Source organism: Balaenoptera borealis, assembly GCF_965194805.1.
Source record: "Balaenoptera borealis genome assembly, chromosome: 2".
Classification (NCBI taxonomy): domain Eukaryota; kingdom Metazoa; phylum Chordata; class Mammalia; order Artiodactyla; family Balaenopteridae; genus Balaenoptera; species Balaenoptera borealis.
In genome coordinates, this window is record NC_138867.1 from 165,623,310 (window position 1) to 165,645,565 (window position 22,256).

Consider the following 22,256-nt stretch of genomic DNA (forward strand, 5'->3'; position numbering starts at 1 on the left):
TTAAAAATACTGGCTCAAATCAAAACAAAAACAGAAACAAAACTACATGTGACTTGAGGCATTTAAACCTGTATGTGGACTGAAAGTGATCTCATTTGCCATCTTTGGCTTCAGTTTGGCATATGACACTGAATTTCACCTTACTTACCCACTCTAAGTATTTAAGATAGGGTTCTAAGTGGTGGTGGGAGCCAGAGATCCTCACCAAAGGTATGCCTGTGGGTAGAGCAATGACTGATCCCAATTCTTTCAGTAGGTGCTTTTCACCAAGGCACAAAGGCCTGCTTCTGGCACCCAGAACCCCCTTCCCCAACAAAAATGGGGCACAATCAGAGGAGAGTTTGTCAGTTTGTTTCACCTATTGAGGCTAGAGTAAAAAAATGCCCTGTTAAATACCCCACAGTACACAGAGTGTCCTGTTTTTGGTGGTAGTGGGGGCACCTATAGTAGGAGTTATTTGGGCAAATGTTTAGCTTCTCTGAGTTTCTGTTTCTTCATCTGAAAAATGGGATCAATAGTATTTATATCCTTCAGCTCATTCATTAAAATTTGTTAACCACCAGGCATAGGGGTACAATGGTGACTGACTTGGTTCCTGCACTCTGAGTTTACACAGCAAAAGCAGACCAATAATTACACCAATAGCTAACTCATCACTTTGTGCTAAATGCTGAGGAGAACACAGGGGTAGTGGCAAGGTATGTAAAGTGCCTAGCATGAATAAATGAATGAATTGGCAGGTCAAGCAGTGGAGTAGGTAGGAACCTACATGTTAAAGTTGCGTCCTATATAAAAACTAAATGGTTAAGCCATCAACCAAACTTTCTGGCCATGAATACTATAGGCTGGTTAAGTGTCAGGGGACCCTGAATGGGAAATAGAGAAGACAACTCCCTGGTTCTCTCCTCCCCCACTATCCCATTCTGGAGAACAGCACTCCCAGGGGGCCCAGAGAAGGGAAAGAGAAGGCTAGGGGGGAAAGCAGCTTCAGGGTGGGACGTCAGACCAGGCAAGGGTGGGGTCCAACCTGAGGAGTCAAATCCTTTGGAACCAGTCTCAGCCCAGGGTAGGGGTGGGGATGAAGGTGGGGCTTCTGACACTCAATAAGTGGTGACATCTTCATTAATTAAAAATCTGATTGTGATCTGAGACACAAAGGAGACCAGTATCAAAACTGGGTTACAATAAGTACAGGTTCTCAACGGATTCATTCTCTTTCATTCACCTAATTATTCCTACTCTGTGTCAGCAAGGCCCAGGGCTAGGTGTGGAGGATCAGGGATAGATGGCATAATCTGTGCCCCAGTGGAGTTCAAAGTTCGGGGGGGGGGGGGCGGGGCACAGACACATCAACAGACTATCTCACTGTAGAATGGGGAGTGCTACCGGAAGGGAGCACACGGGGCTGTGGGACAGAGGGGGCACCTCACGCAACTGGGGAGGTCAGGGAAGGCTTTCTGGGAATGGTACCCCAAACAGCATCCCCACTCACATGCACAATTCCAGAGATTCTACTAGAAAGCTGTCAAGAGCCATGCCTTCTGGCTGCACCAGCCTCCCAGAGTCCCCTGCTGCCCGATGCAGTGTCTGCAGAGCCAAACGCATCTTCTGCCACGCCTCATCCTCATCCGGCGCTGCATCCGACCCTCCAAGACTCCTGCAGGAGCCTGCCTTCCTTGGCAGGCTCATCCAAAAAACCAACTCAAAACTCTTTTGTCAGAGCAAGCTTAGGGCGAGCCACCCAGCCCCAGGTGCCATAACCCTCCCAGAGCAACTGTGGCTCATGCCACCCCAGCTTCGCAGTGAACACCGGCAGGGTACCTCCTATTATCTCCTTTGCTCAAATCAAAGTGACCTTCTGCCAGGTGGCAAACTGGAAGCTTTGGAGAGTCCTCCTACTGCTCACTCTCAGCAGGATTCGCCAAACCCAGGGATCTGAGGGTCTGGGTGGGCCGCCTTGTAGGTCGGGGGTATACAGGTGAGAAAGAGCAGGTTTTGCTGGGTTTCCACCTCGGTGCAGGAGCCCCCACCAAATAGTCTTCTGGGCAGCCTGACTGTCTGCTGCAACTGCTCTGCTGGGCAAGGAGAGGAGGGAGGCTCCGGGAGACATATGCTGGGGGCACAGCTGCTGAGGGGGCAGCGAGGGGAAGGGATGGAGCCGCTCCCGGGGGGAGAGGGAAGAGGCTGCAGCCTTCCAGGCCCCAGCGCCCCGAGGTGGCCTGTGGGTGGGTGGGGAAGCAGGTGGGCCCAGGGGAGGTAAAGGGCACAGAGCTAAGCTGTGGCCTCAAGATTGGTGCGCGGTCCCAGTGTGGGTGTGCGACCAGAACGTTTCCCGGAGGCGGCGGGAGAGGGCAGGAAGCCTGGTCTCAGGAGAACAGGACGTGCCGTGCCTCGGCTTTGGACCAAAGGATCCAGACTCCACTCCCGCCTTGGGGGAGAAAGCCTCAGCCCTGGCCCAGGGGGTAAGGCTCTGGCCCCAGCCGGGGGAGAATGGTCCATCCCCAAACCCGTCCCGGCCCCGCTCCGGGGAGGTGAAAGAGCCCGAGCAGCCAGACTCGCCTCGCTCGCTCCTACCTGGGGACCGGGAGCCAGATTGGGGTCGTCCTCCTCCCTGGGGCCGTCGCGGTAGGGCTCCGCCGGCGCCTCCGGGGGCCCTGCACCCGCTCCTGCTTCCAGGCGCGGCGGCGGCGGGGGCTCCGGCGCCTGGGGCTTCTGCGGCCCCGCGGCCCGCGCCCGCTCGCGCCGGCCCGCGCCGCCACTCGGCCTGCTCCGCCTCCGAGTCATGCTGCTGCTCGCGCCGCTCCCTCGCTTCACTCGCGCCGCCGCCGCCGCCGCCGCCGCCGCCGCCACCGCTCCCCTTGCAGGACAACAGCCAATATGGCGGCGCCCGGCTCCCCCTCCGCCGCTGCCAGCAGGTCAGAGGGCACGCGGAGTCCGCGCCGCCGCACTAGCCCCCGAGGCTGCCTGCGCCATTTTGAGTAAGGTCACCACCCGGAGTTCCGCGGAAGAGTGAACCTGGTGAGGAAACGCCCTCCCCATCCCAGGATCCAAGGGATGAGACCTGCGCGAGGGGAGGGTGTGCGCTGTAGTAATCGTGCTGCACGGCCCTGGGCGCTTAATAACTGTTAAATGGATGAGTGAATTCGTAATTTCTATAGTGCTACGCTACTTTCACAGCCATGACCTGAGTCCTCGTACCTACACTGAGTGGCAGGTACAGTAGTTCCCATTTTGCAGCGGAGAAAACCGAGACTGCAAAAGGCGAAATGGTTGCTCAACATCAGCCAGCCAGAATTCATGGGCTCGTGGACAGCCTGAGCTGAAAGGGACAAAGGGATTGTCTAGATTCGTATTTTCAGTGTATGGTCCACGAGGAGTCCAGCGTTTGGTGCTTGGGACAGCGAGACACACCTTCTCAGTCTGTTGGGGAGAGTGGACACTTAAATACACAATTACAAGTGTGATAAAGATGAGATGACTGGGGCACGTACTAGGTCAGTGTTTCCAAAAAAGTAGTATGTGTGCGAGAGGATTTTGAGTGGTACGCAAAGGAACATTAAAAAAATGTAATGATTATGTATTTAATTGTTAAAATTGGGATATTTTCCCTCCCTTTCTTTTTTGAATATATGACATGCGTATAGTACAAATTTTTTAAAATAGTTTTTAGTGCAACTTGTCTCATGCCAGGGCCAGTGGTGGCCTGAAACCATATGGTGGTTATATGTAGAGTTGCTGTTGACCCATCAACAAGGGCAGAATTCTGACATTGGCCCAACCCAAGGGAGCAAGGACTATTTTGAGAGGAAGGGCTAAATGGAAGGCCCTGGAGCTCTCCCTAACTGCCAAATGAAAAAATAATACTTCCATCTCATTACAGGGATTAGCGCCACCATCAAAGATTTGAAAGATTCAGGGTGATTCCCACTATATCAACATTACCTCTTCAGTCTGGCCAGAACAGAGGATAGATGGTATTTTTTCCCATTCATTTATTTTCATTGTGGTAAAATTTGTGTAACATAAAACTTATTGTCTTAACCATTTCTAAGTGTACAGTTCATTGGTATTAAGTACATTCATATTGTTGTGCAACCATCACCACCATCTATCTCCAGAACACTTTTCTTCTCGTAAAACTGAAACTCTGTACTCATTAAATAATAACTCCCCATTCTCCTGTCCCTTCAGCCCTTTGCAACCACCATTCTACTTAAAAAAACCTTCCCCTTTTCCCTACACCTCAGCCTCTGGTAGCCACTATTCTACTCTCTGTTATTATGAGTTTACCTTTTTTTTTTTTTTTTTAATATTCCACATATAAGTGAGATCATGCAATATTTATCTTTTTGCGACTGGCTTGTTTCACTTAAAATGTCCTCTAGTTTCATCCGTGTTGTTGCAAATGGCAGGATTTCCTTCTTTTTTAAGGCTGAATAATATTCCTTTATATTTATATTTTATATATATATACTTTTTGTATATTCCTCATATATATTCCTATATATATTGTAGATATTTATATATTCCTTTATATACATATACATATATACAGATATCTATCCATCTATATCACATTTTCTTTATCCATTCATACATCAACAGAGAAGATCTATCTATCTATCCATCTATCTATCTGTCTATATCACATTTTCTTTATCCATTCATACATCAACAGAGAAGATAGGGCTTCCCTGGTGGCACAGTGGTTAAGAATCCGCCTGCCAATGCAGGGGACACGGGTTCGAACCCTGGTCCGGGAAGATCCCACATGCTGTGGAGCAACTAAGCCCATGCACCACAACTACTGAGCCTGTGCTCTAGAGCCCACAAGCCACAACTACTGTGCCCGCGTGCTACAACTACTGAAGCCCTTGCGCCTAGAGCCCGTGCTCTGCAACAAGAGAAGACACTTCAATGAGAAGCCCATGCACCGCAACAAAGTGTAGCCCCCGCTCGCCGCAACTAGAGAAAGCCCGCGTGCTGCAACGAAGACCCAATGCAGCCAAAAATAAATAAATAAAATAAATAAATTTATAAAAGCAATAGTAAAAAAAAAACAAAAAACAAAGCCAGAGAAGATAGATGGTCTTAAATCATGACCGAGCATTATGATAAACTCATTCTGGTAGGGAACCCAACTGAGGGACTTTTTCAGAGTGGTCGTTCTTGGAGGAGACCAGTGCAATTGTTGGCCCACAATTATAGGTCTGATCAATGCTTTTTTAAAAAAAATATTTACTTTTTTATATGGCTGTGCCAGGTCTTAGCTGCGGCACGTGGGATCTTCGTTGCTACGTGTGGGATCTTTGTTGCAGCATGTGGGATCTAGTTCCCTGACCAGGGGTTGAACCTGGGCACCCTGCATTGGGAGCACGGAGTCTTAACCACTGGACCACCAGGGAAGACCCTAGTCAATGCTATTTATTCTATACCAAACCTCAGGAAAAGTTTGTGTTCCTCTGGCAGGGGCAGCAGTAGACCTTTACTGTCTTGCTTCAGGGGTATGTCACTCTCTGGACACACTCAGTTTACAGGAATTTTTGACCAAATCACCATTTAAGTGGATATCAGGCTAATCTACTGTGATGCTGATGACAATATCCTGAAGGACCTTGAGAACAGGAAGTAGCAGATACCCTAGATGATTTGGTAAGCATGATGTGTGTGCCAGAGGGCAGATAATAAATCCCACGAATATATAGGGGCCTATCTACTCAGTGAACTATCTAGGGTTCTGGGCTGTGTTTTGATATTCTGCACCAAATAAAGGACAAGCTGCTGAACATCACACTCCTGACCACTAAGAAAGCGGTACTGTACTTGGTGGGCTTCTTTACTTGGGTATAAAATATACCATATTTAGGTATATTATTTTTACCTATTACTGGGTCACTTGAAAGCTATCAACTTTAAGGGGGACCATACAAGGAGAGAAGGTTTTCTTACTGGATCAGGCTGCAAAGTAGGTAGTTCTGCCTTTGGCCCTTATATTCGGGCATTGGCTTTTGGAGCAAAGTTATGACCTCGTTCAACAGTTGTTTTCCAAAAACTGATGAACTCATAAAAGTGCTAACAAAAGATCAAGATGAAAAAAAAAATTTAATTACATGGGACTGAGTGAACTGATGAGGATGAGTATACTTTTTGTGACTTTCTGTCTGAATTAAAAAAAAAAAATCCCACAAGGACTCAGAGGCAAAGAATATACAAATCAATTTTCACTGCAAAGTAAAGGAGCTGTTACAGTGGAGGATTACTGGACTGAATGTCAATATTATGACATAGTATGAGTGTGTTTCATGTTTGGTAATTGCAATCATTGTTGCTTTTGTTGTGGTCATCCATGTACAATGCTTGGTGTCAGCCTATTTATCTCTTGTAAAAATAAAATACAATGTGTGTGTGTGAAAAAAAAAACAAACAGTTGTTTTCCTTCTGAGAAACATCTCCTGGCTTGCTTCCAGGGTGTGTGGAAATTGGATGCCTGACCATGGCATAGCAGGTGACCACGTGACCTGAGCTACCATGTTATCTAATCTACCTAGTCACAGAATTAGGGGTGGCTAGCAGTACTCCATCATGAAGAAGAAGCGACATATATGGCCTGGGTCCAGCAGGCCCTGAAGGCACAAGCAGGTTGCCTGAGCAAGTTGTTTACATTCCTCTCCTTCTACTGATGTTCATGGTCCCCTGGAGAGTTGTTTGTGATGGGTTGACTAAGTAAGAATAATCTAAAGCCCTGTTTATAAACGGCTTTGCACATTATGTTGGCTCCGTCCAGAAATGGATTGTTGGGGTCTTCCAGTCTTCCTCCGAGAAGGCCTGAGGGACCTGGAAAAGGGAAGTGTGCCCAAAGGCCCCAAAGTAAAGATGCACTGATTCCTAGCCGTTGGATAATGGTTTAGTCTGTTGGTCAGGGACTTGGAAGGAACCAGACTGAAGGCTTAGTGACAAGAAGTTTTGAGGAAGGTAAATGTGGATAGACTGCGCAGAATGGCTTCAGAGCATAGGGTTATTAGTGTACCAGATGAACATTCACCAAAGGGTCTCACTACAGAAGAACTTCTTAAGAGCCTGGTGGGCAGTTTGGCTCCTTCTGTGGCTATCAGGCAGTCTCCTTCCCTAGCCATCTCAGGACTTGCTCTATGGGTTTATGAGAAAACTGGCCCAGTATTACGGACTGCTCCCTCCCACAGCTGGCCTACTCTTTGTGCTGAACCCAATTTGCAAGCCTCAGGGAACCAGCCTGAGCCCCCAGGTGGAGCCTTACTTTGAGGGAACCAGCCAGCTATCTCGTGGCAGGGAGATTACATTGGACTCTGTATTAGTCAGGGTTGGCCAACTGCTGTAACAACTGACCCCAACATGTCAGGGGGTTAATACCATAATAGTTTAGTTCTTGTTCATGTCACAGATCAATGCTGGATGAAGGGGACTTTGCTTCATGCAGTCATTCAGGGGTCCACTCCCTCTCTGTCTTGTGGCTCCGCCCTCATCCAGGTTCTCTCCATTCAACGAGAGGATGGTAAAGAAGATAGAGCGAGGGTTGCCCGGGCTGTTTTTATGAGCAATACCTAGTAATGACTATACATCACTTTCACTCACATTCTGTTGGGGAGATTTCAGCCACATGGCTCCACCTGACTGTAATCTTTACTTCCCACTCCTTCCCCTCTCCCCAGGCAAACCACTGATCTGCTTTCTGTCTCATGAATGTTCTACATTTTCATACAGTATGCACTCTGTTTTGCCTGACTTCTTTCCCTCAGCATAATTATTTTGCAATTCATCCATTTTGTAGTGTGTATCCATAGCTCATTCCTTCTTAATACCGAGTGGTATTCCATTGTATGGAAGTACCACAGTTTGTTTATCCATTCAGTATTGATGAATAGTCATGACAGACCTTTCTCATACATTTAATTAACTTATTATGCTGCTCTGAGAACTGGAAGAAAATATTTTTAAAGCATGTATGCAAGGTACTAAAATCACATCTCTTGCAACTGCTTACATTTATATATTTTTTTAACATGCTAACCTTAAAATGTGTGAGAGCAAGGCCAGCTTCATGGATGTACAACCTGCACACCCACTCAGGGTCCCTTATTCGGAAGGGCTCTGAGCTTGGCTTAACTTTCTGCCATCACCTTCTTGAAATTCTCTCTCTCTCTTTTTTTTTTTTTTTTGGCCGTGCTGTGCAGCATGGAGGATCGACCCTGTGACCCCTGCGGTGGAAGCATGGAGTCTTAACCACTGGACCGCCAGGGAAGTCCTTTGAAATTCTTAATAATGTTTGAGCAAGGGGCTCACATTCTCATTTTGTACCAGGCACTCCAGTTTATGTAGCTGGTCCTGAATGAGAGGGTGTGTAGTTTTTAAAACTGTTTTTTCGGGGGCATGAAGCAAAAGTTTGAAGGCCACTGGCCTCGACTGTCAAGTCTGTAAGAGCTTGGGCTTTTGAAACACAGCATCCAGGATGGTTTGCAAGTTCTCCTACCTTCCACTCTGTGATCTACTTTACTCCTACTGCAAGGCAACAGTTACAGAACTAACTGCTTGAGTGGTGAGGAGGGAAGGGGAAACTATAAGGGTGATGCAAACCAGATTACCAGATCAGCATAGTGTCCCATCTGCACAGGTGAGGTTGGGCACTATAGGCCTCACACAGCTAATTGAGGGTTTTACCCTTTCCCTGGGGTTGTGTTTAAGGCCCTGGAGTCTTATCTAATACTCAGCTGTGAGTGAGTGTGTATGTGTATGTGAGAGAGAGAGTGAGAGTGAGTGTGTGTGTGTGTACAGGTGTATCTAGTTCTCAAGGTCATCCATCCACACAGGCGTTCATGGAGATGTCATTTGTCCCCAGTGGCTGCTGCTGAGAACTGGCTGTTCTCACTCACATGTCTACTAGAGACCCCAGCTCTCTTCCTGCCTCGTGAGAATCTTGGTGAGGTTACCTAAGGTTCTTTTTGCCTAGATGTGCCCCAGAGCCATCTCCATGCCCGGTTTTGCTGTTTCCCAGGACAACCTTCCCCTCTATTTTGGATTCTTTGCTCCTTCCTCCGGTCTCTCTCTGTGCTCTCATGGCTTCCCTCCATCCTCCTCTTCTTTACTTCTGTGATAGGGGAGAGCCAAATCTGACTACATGTTGGATCTGTTTCTTTTACTTTAACCTTTGCTTTCTGCTGCTTTTGTTCACTAAAAGGATACTGTCTATACGTAATGGCCTAATAATGCCTCGGGGAACCCTGCCCCTCTGCCTGAATGTTAAACTAAAGTGCCTTTGTTCAGGGAAGCATCCTCACCCTGTCCACCTGTGGATGGCTGCAAGTAAGAAGAAATTAACACATCCCCTCCCGGAGGCTGGCCATTCCAGGGGATATTTACAAAACGTATGCCCTTTTTACTTTACTTCCTCATCTCCTCCCCCTGCCCCACCCCCCACACCCCTGCCCCGTTCTGTAAAAGAAACGGGCGTTCAAACCCCGATAAGATAGTTTTTTGGAGAATTTAGTTGGCCATCTTCTCAGTCTGCCGGCTTTCCGAATAAAGTCGTACTCCTTGCCTCAACACCTTGTCTCCCGATTATTGGCCTGTCGTCTGTCATGCGGCGAGCAGAGTGAGCTTGGACTCAGTAACACTTCCATTTCTCCAGACCACTGAAGTCCTCCTTTTGGGGTATCTGGAGGAAGCCCCAGTAGATAGCACTGTCTTCTTTTTTTAAAATATTTATTTATTTATTTATTTTGTTGCACCGGCTCTTAGTTGTGGCAGGCGGGCTCCTTAGTTGCGGCTCACCGGCTCCTTAGTTGCGGCTTGCAGGCTCCTTAATTGCAGCAGGTAGGCTCCTTAGTTGTGGCATGCATGTGGGATCTAGTCCCCTGACCAGGGATCGAACCTGGGCCCTCTGCATTGGGAGTGTGGAGTCTTAACCACTGCGCCACCAGGGAAGTCCCAATGGCACTGTCTTCTTGACTAGAGTTCTCTACATACTGGAAAATGAAGCAAAGGAGAGGCAGGTGGAGGCTGAATATTACCTTATTACTGACAAGGACCAGGGAAGAGCATTTGCTCGATGTGGGCAACTGAACCCCCAGCCCCCAGTCATGGCAGTGCTAGAATGAGTGGACCTCCCTTCCAGAGCCCCTGGAGGGGTGGTGGATGTGGCAGATCCTAAGAGGAAGAAGGGTAGAGCTGAGCAGAGCATGTACCATGTTCTTCCCAAGTACACTAATCAGATGAGTTCTCTCTCCCAGAAGCAGAAGTTTCCTGTCAGTGGAACCTCTTCACCCTGGACCAATTCTTCCTCTCCTCTCCTCTCCTCTTTCTCTTGAAGTTTCTTAAAACTTTTCAGGGGGGGCTTCCCTGGTGGCGCAGTGGTTGAGAGTCTGCCTGCCAATGCAGGGGACACGGGTTCGAGCCCTGGTCTGGGAGGATCCCACATGCCGCGGAGCAACTGGGCCCGTGAGCCACAATTACTGAGCCTGCGCGTCTGGAGCCTGTGCTCCGCAACAAGAGAGGCCGCGATAGTGAGAGGCCCGCGCACCGCAATGAAGAGTGGCTCCTGCTTGCCGCAACTAGAGAAAGCCCTCACACAGAAACGAAGACCCAACACAGCCAAAAATAAATAAATAAATAAACTCCAATCTCTAAAAAAAAAAAAAAAAGGTTGTTTTAAAAAAAAAAAAAAAAAAAAACTTTTCAGGGACTTCCCTGGTGGTGCAGTGGTTAAGAATCCGCCTGCCAACGCAGGGGACACAGGTTTGATCCCTGGTCCAGGAAGATTTCACATGCTGCAGAGCAACTAAGCCCATGCGCCACAACTACTGAGCCTGCACTCTAGAGCCCACGAGCCACAACTACTGAGCCCGCGTGCCACAACTACTGAAGCCCGTGTGCCTAGAGCCCATGCTCCGTAACAAGAGAAGCCACTGCCATGAGAAGCCCACGCACCACAACAAAGAGTATCTCCCGCTCACCGCAACTAGAGAAAAGCCTGCGCACAGAAACGAAGACCCAATGCAGTCAAATATAAATTAATTAATTAATTTAAAAAAATCCTTTTCAGCTGTGGCTGACACTTCTCTCCTTTGCCCTGAGTCCTTGTTGAAACCAAATCCAGAAATACTTAAAAAAATCTTTTTAAAATAAAAATTTTTAAAATAGACAAATGTAGACAGAATTCTATAATGAGTCCCCTTGCAGTCATCACCCAGCTTCCACAATAATCAACTCATGGCCAATCTTGATTTATCTATAAATTTTACCTTCTCCCCCCCACCCCAGCTCCTGTGTTATTTGAAACAAGTCCAACGTATCACACCGAAAAGACTCTTATTTTCTGCCCTGTCACATTCCACCCCTGAGGAGCAATGAGCACAGAATGGACTAGCTATTTGAAACGGGGTCCGAGTGAATTACTAGGGGAAAAAAAGTGGTAACATTATAAAGACACTCTCCTGCCATAGTAGTTAGGCTGTTTCCATTTTCCTTGCCACAGTTGAGGTTCAAGGACTTATCATTTGTCTCTGGCAACAACCTTGTTCTTAGTTTCCTTGCTTTTCTCCCTCTGGATTACTAGTGTTTCTTCATGTGACCACCTGCATCAGAATCCCTTGGAAAACTTGTTAAAATGCAGATCCTGGGCCCCTCTCCAGCCCTGCTGAATCAGATTTTTAAAAAAAATTTATTTAATTTATTTATTTTTGGCTGTGTTGGATCTTCACTGCTGCGCACGGGCTTTCTCTAGTTGCAGCGAGCGGGGGCTACTCTTCCTTGTGGTGTGCCGGCTTCTCATTGCGGTGGCTTCTCTTGTTGCAGAGCATGGGCTCTAGGCGGGTGGGCTTCAATAGTTGTGTCACGCGGGCTCAGTAGTTGTGGCTCGCGGGCTCTAGAGCACAGGCTCAGTAGTTGTGGCACACGGGCTTAGTTGCTCCGCGGCATGTGGCATCTTCCCGGAGCAGGGATTGAACCCGTGTCCCCTGCATTGGCAGGCAGATTCTCAACCACTGTGCCACGAGGGAAGTCCCTGAATCAGACTTTTGAGTGTGGTTCCAGGTGTTTTTTACGGGGAGCCCAGAATGATTCTGATGTGCACTGATGTTGAGAACTGCTGTCCCAATATAGCCTCCATGCTGTCCACAGATGGTCTTCAAACACCAAGTCTGACCATGTCACCCCCCACTTAGGACAACCAGGAGGCCCCCCCAACAGGATAAGTTCCAGGTTAAGGCCTGGTACGTAGGGCCCTTCAAGAGCTGGCCTTTGCGTGCAGCAGCCTCGTTCCCCACCACTCTCTCCCTGAACCCTGGGTTTCAACCCTATCATACAATCTTGATGTGCTCAACACTGCATTCTCTCCCTTACCCCTACAGGGTTTGATAAACTTGTTCTGATTATTCAAGGACCGGGTCAGGCCAGTGTCTCTTCTTCTTGGAAGCCATCTGTGACTCATTCCTCTGTACATTGTGGTAGAAAAGCTGGGGATTCAGATAGACTCAGGTGTCCATCTAAGCTCTACCACTTACTGGCTATGTGACCTTAGGAATGTCCTCGATTGCTTTGGGTCTCAGTCTCACCATCTAGAGAATGGGGATGAAAGCAGTATCTCATGGGACTGTGAGACATAAATGGAGACCTTGGCACAGTAGGGAGGCAAAACTTTACCTCTGTCCTCTTAGAATCTCTGGCTGGTTCCAAGAATTAAATTGACCTAGGACAGATTAATAGAAGAAGAGCATATAGATCTTTACATGGGAGTTCCCACAGGAAAAACAAAGATCCAGAGAAGTGGCCAGGCCTAAGTGTTTATATTGTAGGCTGGGCAAAGAGAGACAACTGTGGAAAAGTAACTAAAATACATGGGGAGGGACTTCCCTGGTGGTCCAGTGGTTAAGACTCCACACTTCCACTGCAGGGGGCAAGGGTTTGATCCCTGGTTGGGAAACTAAGATCCTGCATGCCATGTGGCATGGCCAAAAAAGAAAAAATGGGGAGACTAAAGATGAGTTATTTTAATAAGGTCTGTTTGTGCAGATTTCTCTTGGTCTCGACTTCCCATCTCTGGTGATAAGAATCTTTCCTCCTGGTACAGAGAGAGCATCTTTCACAAATTTTGTCTCCTGTTTTCAGGAAGAAAAGCGGAGGTCAGTGTACCCTTCACGTACCTGCTATTTCTTCAAGAGCCTTTAGCTCAATAATTCTTATGCCAAAGTGGCATATTTGGGATGGCATATTTGGGATGGCATATTTGGGATGGCATATTCTGCCACCTTTCAGCACAGTGCCTGGCACATACAGTAGGGTGTTCATAAACAAGAGCTCCCAAACAAGGCCCTGGCCAAGAGACGGTTAAAGGCCAGAGCATCTCAGATCACTCTGATATTTAATGGAGCCCACACTGTCAGAATTCAGCTAATGCAATGATTTATCATGATAATAACTATGAGGGCATCATAACAATGAGATCATCACTGCTCATTGGCCAATATTAGCTCCAGCACAGGGCACTCTGACTCCAGTTTTGTCCCCTTGGGCCCTCTACCACCTTAGAGTGACTTTTCTAGTAAGTATTATAATGTTGTAACCCAGGGTTTTATTAATTTCCCATTCCAAAATGGCATTCGAGAAATTATAAGGTGTGTGTGTATATCACATTTTCTTTATCCATTCATCTGTTGATGGGACACATAGTTTGTTACCATTTCCTGGATTTACTGTAAATAATGCTGCAATAAACATGGGGGTGCAGATATCTTTTTAAGATAGTGATCTTGTTTGCTTCGGATGAACACCTAGAAGTGGGATTGCTGGATCATATGGTAGTTCTATTTTTAATTTTCTGAGGAACCTCCATGATGTTTTCTGTAGTGGGTGCACCAACTTACATTCCCACCAACAATGCACAAGGGTTTCCTTTTCTCCACATCCTCTCCAGCATTTGCTACTTCTTGAGGATGAAAATTCTGTGGGAGAGATGGGCATAACCCTGATAAGTTCATTCTCTAGTTGGGCATTCTTTGTCTTGGGTCATCATTTCAAAACCTTGTAAAGATTTATTCCTTGATCTTGTCCTTGTATCCCTGAGAACTATTTTGTTTAGCTTAGTTTGCCTAGAGTTAGGAGGTTGTATCTGGCTCTGATGGGTGCTGGTTGGCCTTTGGCCAAGCTTCAGAGAAATAAAATTACACATGAACCATCCTTATGGACCATTCGGTTCCATGGGCTCTTTTAAAAAAGGGCTTCTTCCTGGTCAAACACTTAACCTGCTGAATGCTTTCTCACCACAACACCACCAACTTGTACTTAGCTTTCTGACTGCTACAGTTTCACCAGTGACAATTTGGAATTGCAGTGGCCACTTTGGGGGGCTTTTGACATTGAAAAGATTGTTCATTTAAGAGACACCTTCGAGCAAAAAACAAACTCTCATGAAGAGATTGTCTTGTTTGTTGAAAAGAGAGATCATTTTATTTAATGTAGGATGAACTCCATGCCTCCATTTCCATACCTCAGGGCTTTCTAATTGTAAGGCTTGAGAAATTTGTCAAAGGCCCAAGTTACTCTCTAAACCAGCTGTAATGTGGTTTCTTCTGTTTTTCTGTTTCTAAAGTTCTTCCCTTCCCTTGCAGAGGAAACATAAGTAGTCTTTTAAAATAACAATTTCAGATTGGTCTAAAGCCAGCTGCTTCTCACTTTTTCTGTTCCTCTCTCTTATTCTCTCAGTAAACTTAAAGAATACCATTAAAACAAAATACAAAACAAAACAAGACATTCGGTTGTTATGTGCACACTCTAGAACTATCTAGTCCAAATAAATAGTAAAAGTTGTCTAAAACAAAGTTATTCAACTGTGTTTTTTATGTGTGTAGACACTCGAAAGTCTATGTGCATAATAGCCTTTGTTAAAAGATAAGAAGAAGCTTTAATTCCAAGATAAAAGAGCTCTGGGCATGATTGAGAGGCTTGGAAAAGTAGTTTACCATATAAAAATAATGTAAACACAATATTCTGGTTTGTACATGACCAGGGTTAAATTTCTCATGATTTAAACTTTCTAAATTTCCTGATTCATTTTATGAGTTAGGTAAGTTACCACTGTTTCCATAACCTGTTTAAAATGAAAGATATGTATATAGTTTTATTTCACTAAATGAAATTATAATGTTGGATGTCTTTTTTTATTGTGGTAAAATATACATAACGTAAAATTTTACCACTGTAACCATTTTTAAGTGTACAGTTTTGTGGTACTAAGTACATTCACATTCTTATGCAATCGTCACCACCATCCATCTCCAGAACTTTTCTTCATCCCAAACTGAAACTCTGTACCCATTAAACACTAATTCATCATTCTCCCCTTCCCCCAGCCCCTGGAAATCATTGTCCTACCTTCTGTATCTATGAATTTGGCTATTCTAGGTACCTCATGTAAGTGGAATTATACAATATTTGTCCTTTTGTGTCTGGCTTATTTCACTGAGCATAATGTCCTCAAGGTTCATCCATGTTGCAGTGAATGTCAGAATTTTCTTGTTTTTGAGGCTGAATAATATTCCATTGTATGTATATGCTACAGTTTGCATATTTATTCAAACCTGATGGACATTTGGGTTTTTTCCACCTTTTGGCTATTGGGAGTAATGCTGCTATGAACATTGGTGTACAATATCTGCTCAAGTCCTTGCTTTCATTTCTTTTGTGTATATACCCAGAAGTAGAATTGTTGGGTCATAACGGTAATTCTACATTTAATTTTTTGAAGAACTGCCATACCATTTTCCACAGCAATTGCATACATTCCCACCAGCAAAGCACAATAGTTCCAATTTCTCTGCTTATTTGTATATATTCTTTGGAGAAATGTATATTCAAGTTCTTTGTCTATTTAAAAATCAGGTTGTTTGTTTTTTTGTCATTGATTTGTAGGAGTTCCTTATATATTCTGAATGTTAATCCATTATCAGATATATATAATTTTAAAATATTTTCTCCCATTCCATGATTTGCCTCTTTACTCTGTTGATTTTGTCTATTGATGAAAAAAACTTTTCAATTTTTAAGTAGTTCTATTTATATAGTTTTTCCTTAGTTGACTGTGCTTTTGGTGTCACATCCAAGAAATCATTGCCAAATCCAAAGTTGTGAAGCTTTTCCCCAATGTTTTGTTCTAAGAGTTTTATGGTTTTAGCTCTTATATCTAGGTCTTTGATCCACTAAAAAATAATTAGCTTCTTTAATTTACTTTATTAAAATTTTACTTTATTTAGTTTTTAGTCATGGTAGAAAAACATAAAATTTACCATCTTAATGATTTTTAAAAATATATCATTTTTAAAATTTTTTTTGGCCATGCCGTGCAGCTGTGGGATCTTAGTTCCCCCACCAGGAACTGAACCCACGCCCTCGGCAGTGAAAGTGTGGAGTCCTAATCATGGGACTGCCAGGGGATTCCCCATCTTAATGAATTTTTTTTTTTAAAGATTTATTTATTTAATTTATTATTTTTGGCTGCATCAGGACTTAGTTGCGGCACATGGGCACTTCGTTTTGGTGCGCAGGCTTCTCTTTAGTTGTGGCGTGTGGGTTTTCTCTTCCCTAGTTGTGGCACGCAGGCTCCAGGGCGTGTGGACTCTGTGGTTTGCGGCCCGCAGGCTTTCTAGTTGAGGCGCGCAAGCTCAGTAGTCGTGGCACGCGGGCTTAGTTGCCCAGCGGCATGTGGGATCTTAGTTCCCTGACCAGGGATCGAAGCTGCGTCCCCTGCATTGTAAGGCAGATTCTTTACCACTGGACCACCAGGGAAGTCCCTCTTGATGATTTTTAAGTGTACTGTTTAGTAGTGTAAAGTACAGTATATTCACATTGTTGTGCAACTGATCTCTAGAATTTTTCATCTTGCAAAACTGAAGCGCTATACCATTAAACAGTAACTCCCCATTTTCTCCTCCCTGCCAGCCCCTGGCAACTACCATTCTACTTTCTGTGCCTATGAATTTGACTACTCTAGATATCTCACACAAGTGAGAGGCATCACACAGTATTTGTCTTTTTGCGACTGGCTTATTTCACTTAGCACAATGTCTTTAAGCTTCACCCATGTTGTAGCATGTGATATGATTTCCTTCCTTTTTTAAGGCTGAATAATATTCCATGGTATGTATACATCGTATTTTATTTATCCATCCATTCAATGAACACTTGGGTTGCTTCCACCCCTTGGCTATAGTGAATAATGCTGCTATTTTGAACATGGGTATGCAAATATCTCTTTGAGATTCTGCTTTCAATTATTTTTGATATACAGCAGTAGGATTGCCAAATCAATATGGTAATTCTATTTTTAGTTTTTGAGGAACTGCCATACCATTTTCCATAGTGTTGTGCTGTTTTACTTTCCCACCAACAATGCACAAGAGTTCTAATTTCTCCACATCCTTGTCAACACTTGTTTTCTGTTTTGTTTTGTTTTGATAGTAGCCATTCCAATGGGTGTGAGATGATGTCTCATTGTGGGTTTTTTTCCTTTTAAACAGGCTTTATTTTTTAGAGGAGTTTTAGGTTCACACCAAAATCGAGCAGAAAATGCACCGAGTTCCTGTAAACCCTCTGTCCCCACACAGGACAGCCTCATCCACTTTCAACATTCTACACCAAAGTGGTACATTTGTGACAATCGATGAATCTTACATCATTATCACCCAAAGTCCACAGTTTCATTAGTGTTCATTCTTGGTGTTGTACATTGTATGGGTTTTGATAAATGTAGAATGACATGTATCCATCATTATATTATCATACAGAATAATTTCACTGCCCTGAATATCCTCTATGCTCAGCCTTTTCATCCCTCCTACCCTCCTCTCCTAACCCCTGTAACCACTAATCTTTTTACTGTTTCCATAGTTTTGCCTTTTTTAGAATGTCATATAGTTGGAATTGGAGAGCAGAATAGACCACCCCAAGAAATCATCCTTATTGTCAGAGATAGGGAATTCAAGGCTGAGAAGGCTCTATAAACAAATTTTGTTACTTTTCATTAATTTGCTACCCCAAGTCCAAACCCCCTTGTTTTGTCAAATCTTCACAAGTAATTGTTTCTTTGTCTAAAAGGTTAAGAAGCAGCCTGCTTTGGTCACTTCTTTGAGTCTCACATTTCTTCAAGCACTCATATGTACAAATTAAATTTTTCTCCTGTTAATCTGTCTTATGTCTAATTATTAAACCAGCCACGAAACCTAGAAGGGAAGAAAGGAAAAGTTTTCCTCCCCTACAGAATAATACAGTATGCAGCCTTTTAAGATTGGCTTCTTTCACTTAGTAATATACTTTTAGAAAAAAAAAAATTTATTTATTTTGGTTGCTCTGGGTCTTAGTTGCAGCATGCGGGATCTTCGTTGCGGCATGCGTGTGGGATCTAGTTCCCCAACCAGGGATCAAACCCAGGCCCTCTGCGTTGGGAGTGCAGAGTCTTACCCACTGGACCACCAGGGAAGTCTCTTAGTAATATACTTTTAAGGATCCTCCATGTCTTTTCACGGCTTGATAGTTCTTTTTTTTTAGTGCTGAATAATATTCCATAGTTTGGATATACCACAGTTTTTTTTATTCATTCACCTACTGAAGGACATCTTGATTGCTTCCAAGTTTTGGTAATTATGAATAAGTCTGCTATAAACATTCATGTGCATGTTTTCGTGTGGACATAAGTTTTCAACTCATTTGTGTAAATACTAAAGAGCATGATAGCTGAATTATATGCTAAGAGTATGTTTAGTTTCGTAAGAAGCTGCCAGTCTTCCAAAGTGACTGCATCATTTTGCATTTTCACCACCAATGAATGAGAACTCCTGTTGCTCTACATCCTCACCAGCATTTGGTGTTGTCAGTGTTCTGGATTTTGACCAATCTAATAGGTGTGTAGTGGTGGTATCTCATTGTTGCTTTAATTTGCATTTCCCTATGACATGATGTGGAACATCTTTTCATATGCATGTTTACCATCTGTATATCTTCTTTGGCAAATTGTCTATTCAGGTCTTTGGCCCATTTTTAAGTTGGATTGTTAGTTTTCTATTGTTGACTTTTAAGAATTCTTTGTATATTTTGAATAACAATCCTTTATCAATATGTCTTTTGCAAATATTCTCTCCTTGTCTGTGGCCTGTCTTCCCATTCTGACAGTGTCTTTTGCAGAGCAGAGGTTTTTAATATTAATTAAAATGAAATTATTATCCATTATTTATTTCATGGATCATAACTTTAGTGTTGTCTCTTATAAGTCATTGCCATATCCAAGGCCATCTAGTTTGTCTCCTGTGTTATCCTCTAGGAGTTTTATAGCTTTGTTGTTTTACATTTAGGTCTGCGATCCATTTTGAGTAAATTTTTGTGGAGGGTGTAAAGTCTGTGTCTAGATTCATTTTTTTTAATATTTTTTTAAAATTTAATTTTATTTTTGGCTGCGTTGGGTCTTCATTGCTGTGTGCAGGCTTTCTCTAGTTGCAGCGAGCAGGGGCTACTCTTCGTTGCAGTGCGCGGGCTTCTCATTGTGGTGGCTTCTCTTGTTGTGGAACATGGGCTCTAGGTGCGTGGGCTTCAGTTGTTGTGGTGCGTGGGCTCAGTAGTTGTGGCTCGTGGGCTCTAGAGCACAGACTTGGTAGTTGTGGCGCACAGGCTTAGTTGCTCCGCAGCATGTGGGATCTTCCTGGACCAGGGATCAAACCTGTGTCCCCTGCATTGGCAGGTGGATTCTTAACCACTGTGCCACGAAGGAAGTCCCTAGATTCATTTATTTTGCATGTGATGTCCAGCTGTTCCAGCACCATTTGTTGAAAAGACTCTCTTTTCTCCATTGTATTGTCTTCACTCCTTTGTCAAAGATCAGTTGACTACATTTATGTGGGTCTATTTCTGGGCTTTCTACTCTGTTCTGTTACTCTATTTGTCTATTCTTCCACCAATACCACACTGTCTTGATGACTGTAGCTTTATAGTAAATCTTGAAGCTGGGTAGTTGTTCTCTTCCTTCAAAATTGTGTTGGCTATTTTTTTCCCAGTTACTTCATTTTTACTAGTTCACATTTTCAGCAGACAAATCAAGGTGCAAACAGGGTCTTTTAGCCTTCCATAGAAACTTTAGAATCAGTTTATTAAAGTCTATAAATTAATTTGTTGGGATTTTTATTGGGATTGTGTTGAATCACAATCAAGTTTGGAAGAACTGACATTGTTACAGTATTGTATCTTCCTATCCATGAATATGGAGTATCTTTCCATTTATTTAGTTCTTCTTTGATTTCTTTCATAAGAGTTTTGTAGATTTTTCTCATATAAGTCTCGTACATATTTTGTTAGATTCATACCTATTCCTTTTTTGGGGGTGCTAATGTAAATGATACTAGATTTTTTCTTTTCTTTTTATTGAACTATAGTTGATTTACAATGTTGTGTTAATTTCTGCTGTATGGCAAAGTGATTCAGTTATACATATACATATATTCTTTTTTATATTCTTTTTCATTATGGTTTATCACAGGATGTTGAATATAGTGCCCTGTGCTATAAAGTAAGACTTTGTTGTTTATCCATTCTATAAATACTAGTTTGCAGCTGCTAACCCAGAACTCCCACTCCATCCCTCCCCCACACCCCTACCCCCTTGGCAACCACAAGTCTGTTCTCTATGTCTGTGAATCTGTTTCTGTTTCATAGATAAGTTCATTTGTGCCATATTTTAGATTCCACAATGATACTATATTTTTAATTTCAAATTCCACTTTTTCATTGTAAGAAAACAATTGACTTTTGAATATCCATCTTGTATCCTGCAACCTTGTATCCTGCAACCAGGATCACTTATTAGTTCCAGGAGGTTTTTGGTTTTTTTTTAATGTTGATTCTTTCAGATTTTCTACATAGATGATCAAAGTTTGTTTGATCATGGGGTAGCCAACCTTGGAGAGCTGAACATGAGGTGGGGTGCTGGGCTGGTGGGCTGGTCCTGGGCTCCCTGGGTCAGGCTCCTGACCCCACTTCCACATGGAGGCATTTCTCAGGACAACTGGCACAAGGGCTGCAAGACTGGGGGCAAGAGAAAGCCCTACCACAGAAGTGGAAGTATGAGCTGGGACACCCCGCTGCCAACACCAAGAGTGGCCCCCGCCGCATACACACAGTCTGGGTGTGAGGAGGTGACAAGAAGTACCGGGCCCTGAGGCTGGACGTGGGGAGCTTCTCCTGGGGCTCGGAGTGTTGTACACGCAAGACAAGGATCACTGATGTTGTCTATAAAGCATCCAACAACGAACTGGTCCATACTAAGACCCTGGTGAAGAACTGCATTGTGCTTATTGACAGCACATGTACCAACAGTGGTACGAGTCTCACTATACGCTGCCCCTGGGCCGCAAGAAGGGGGCCAGGCTGACTCCTGAGGAGGAATAGATTTTAAACAAAAAATGATCAAAATAAAAATTCAGAAGAAGTATGATGAAAGGAAAAAGAATGCCAAAATCAGCAGTCTTCTAGAGGAGCAGTTCCAGCAGGGCAAGTTTCTTGCGTGCATCGCTTCAAGACCAGGCCAGTGTGGCAGACCAGATGGTTATGTGCTAGAGGGAAAGGAGCTGGAGTTCTATCTGAGGAAAATCAAGGCCCGGAAAGGCAAATAAATCCTCTTCCCTCCTATCTTAGCTCATGTAATAAAGGTGTTTATTGTTCTAAAAAAACAAAAAATTGTTTGATCACAGAAAGTTTTATTTCTTCCTTCTCAATCTGTATATTTTTATTTCCTTTTCTTGTCTTATCATATTAGCTAGGTTTTCAGTATGATGTTGAAAAACAGCAGTGACATGGGACGTCCTTGCCTCATTTCTGATCTTAGCAGGAAATCTTCGAGTTTCTCACCACTAGGTATGATGTTAGCTGTAGGTTTTTTGTAGATCGTCTTTATCAAGTTGAGAAAGTTCCTCTCTATTCCTAGTTTGCTGAGAGTTTTTTAAAAAATAAATTTATTTATTTATTTTTGGCTGCATTGGGTCTTTGTTGCTGTGCATGGGCTTTCTCTAGTTGCGACGAGTGGGGGCTACTCTTCATTGCAATGCACGGGCTTCTCATTGCGGTGGCTTCTCTTGTTGCGGAGCATGGGCTCTAGGCGCGCGGGCTCAGTAGTTGTGGCACACAGGCTTAGTTGCTCTATGGCATGTGGGATCTTCCCGGACCAGGGCTCGAACCCATATCCCCTTCATTGGCAGGCA

General features: G+C 44.0%; 1 protein-coding gene, 2 long non-coding RNA genes and 1 pseudogene across 8 annotated transcripts in view; 3 read left to right on the top strand and 1 right to left on the bottom strand.

Moving 5' to 3' along the window:
- Nucleotides 1-2,905, bottom strand: part of FAM193B (family with sequence similarity 193 member B) — a 31,399-nt gene extending 28,494 nt beyond the window's left edge. For 2 of the 5 annotated variants that reach the window (XM_082380998.1, XM_082380995.1), the window contains exon 1: nt 2,575-2,905. In XM_082380998.1, the coding sequence (XP_082237124.1) occupies nt 2,575-2,784 (210 nt within the window). In that variant the 5' untranslated portion in view covers nt 2,785-2,905. The remainder of the gene's footprint in view (nt 1-2,574) is intronic. The other 3 variants (XM_082380996.1, XM_082380994.1, XM_082380997.1) reach the window with 2 other exon arrangements.
- LOC309623816 overlaps nt 1,934-22,256 on the top strand; it is a 42,267-nt gene continuing 21,944 nt past the window's right edge. Inside the window, exon 1 of the long non-coding RNA XR_014241657.1 lies at nt 1,934-2,462. This is a non-coding gene — a long non-coding RNA (uncharacterized lncRNA). The remainder of the gene's footprint in view (nt 2,463-22,256) is intronic.
- LOC309623818 lies at nt 2,907-6,398 on the top strand. Its single transcript, XR_014241659.1, has 2 exons — nt 2,907-3,018; nt 3,881-6,398. It is a non-coding gene; the product is annotated as an uncharacterized lncRNA (long non-coding RNA).
- Nucleotides 13,251-21,692, top strand: LOC309623813 (small ribosomal subunit protein eS8 pseudogene; annotated as a pseudogene). The gene has a single exon. The product of its transcript is annotated as a small ribosomal subunit protein eS8 pseudogene (transcript).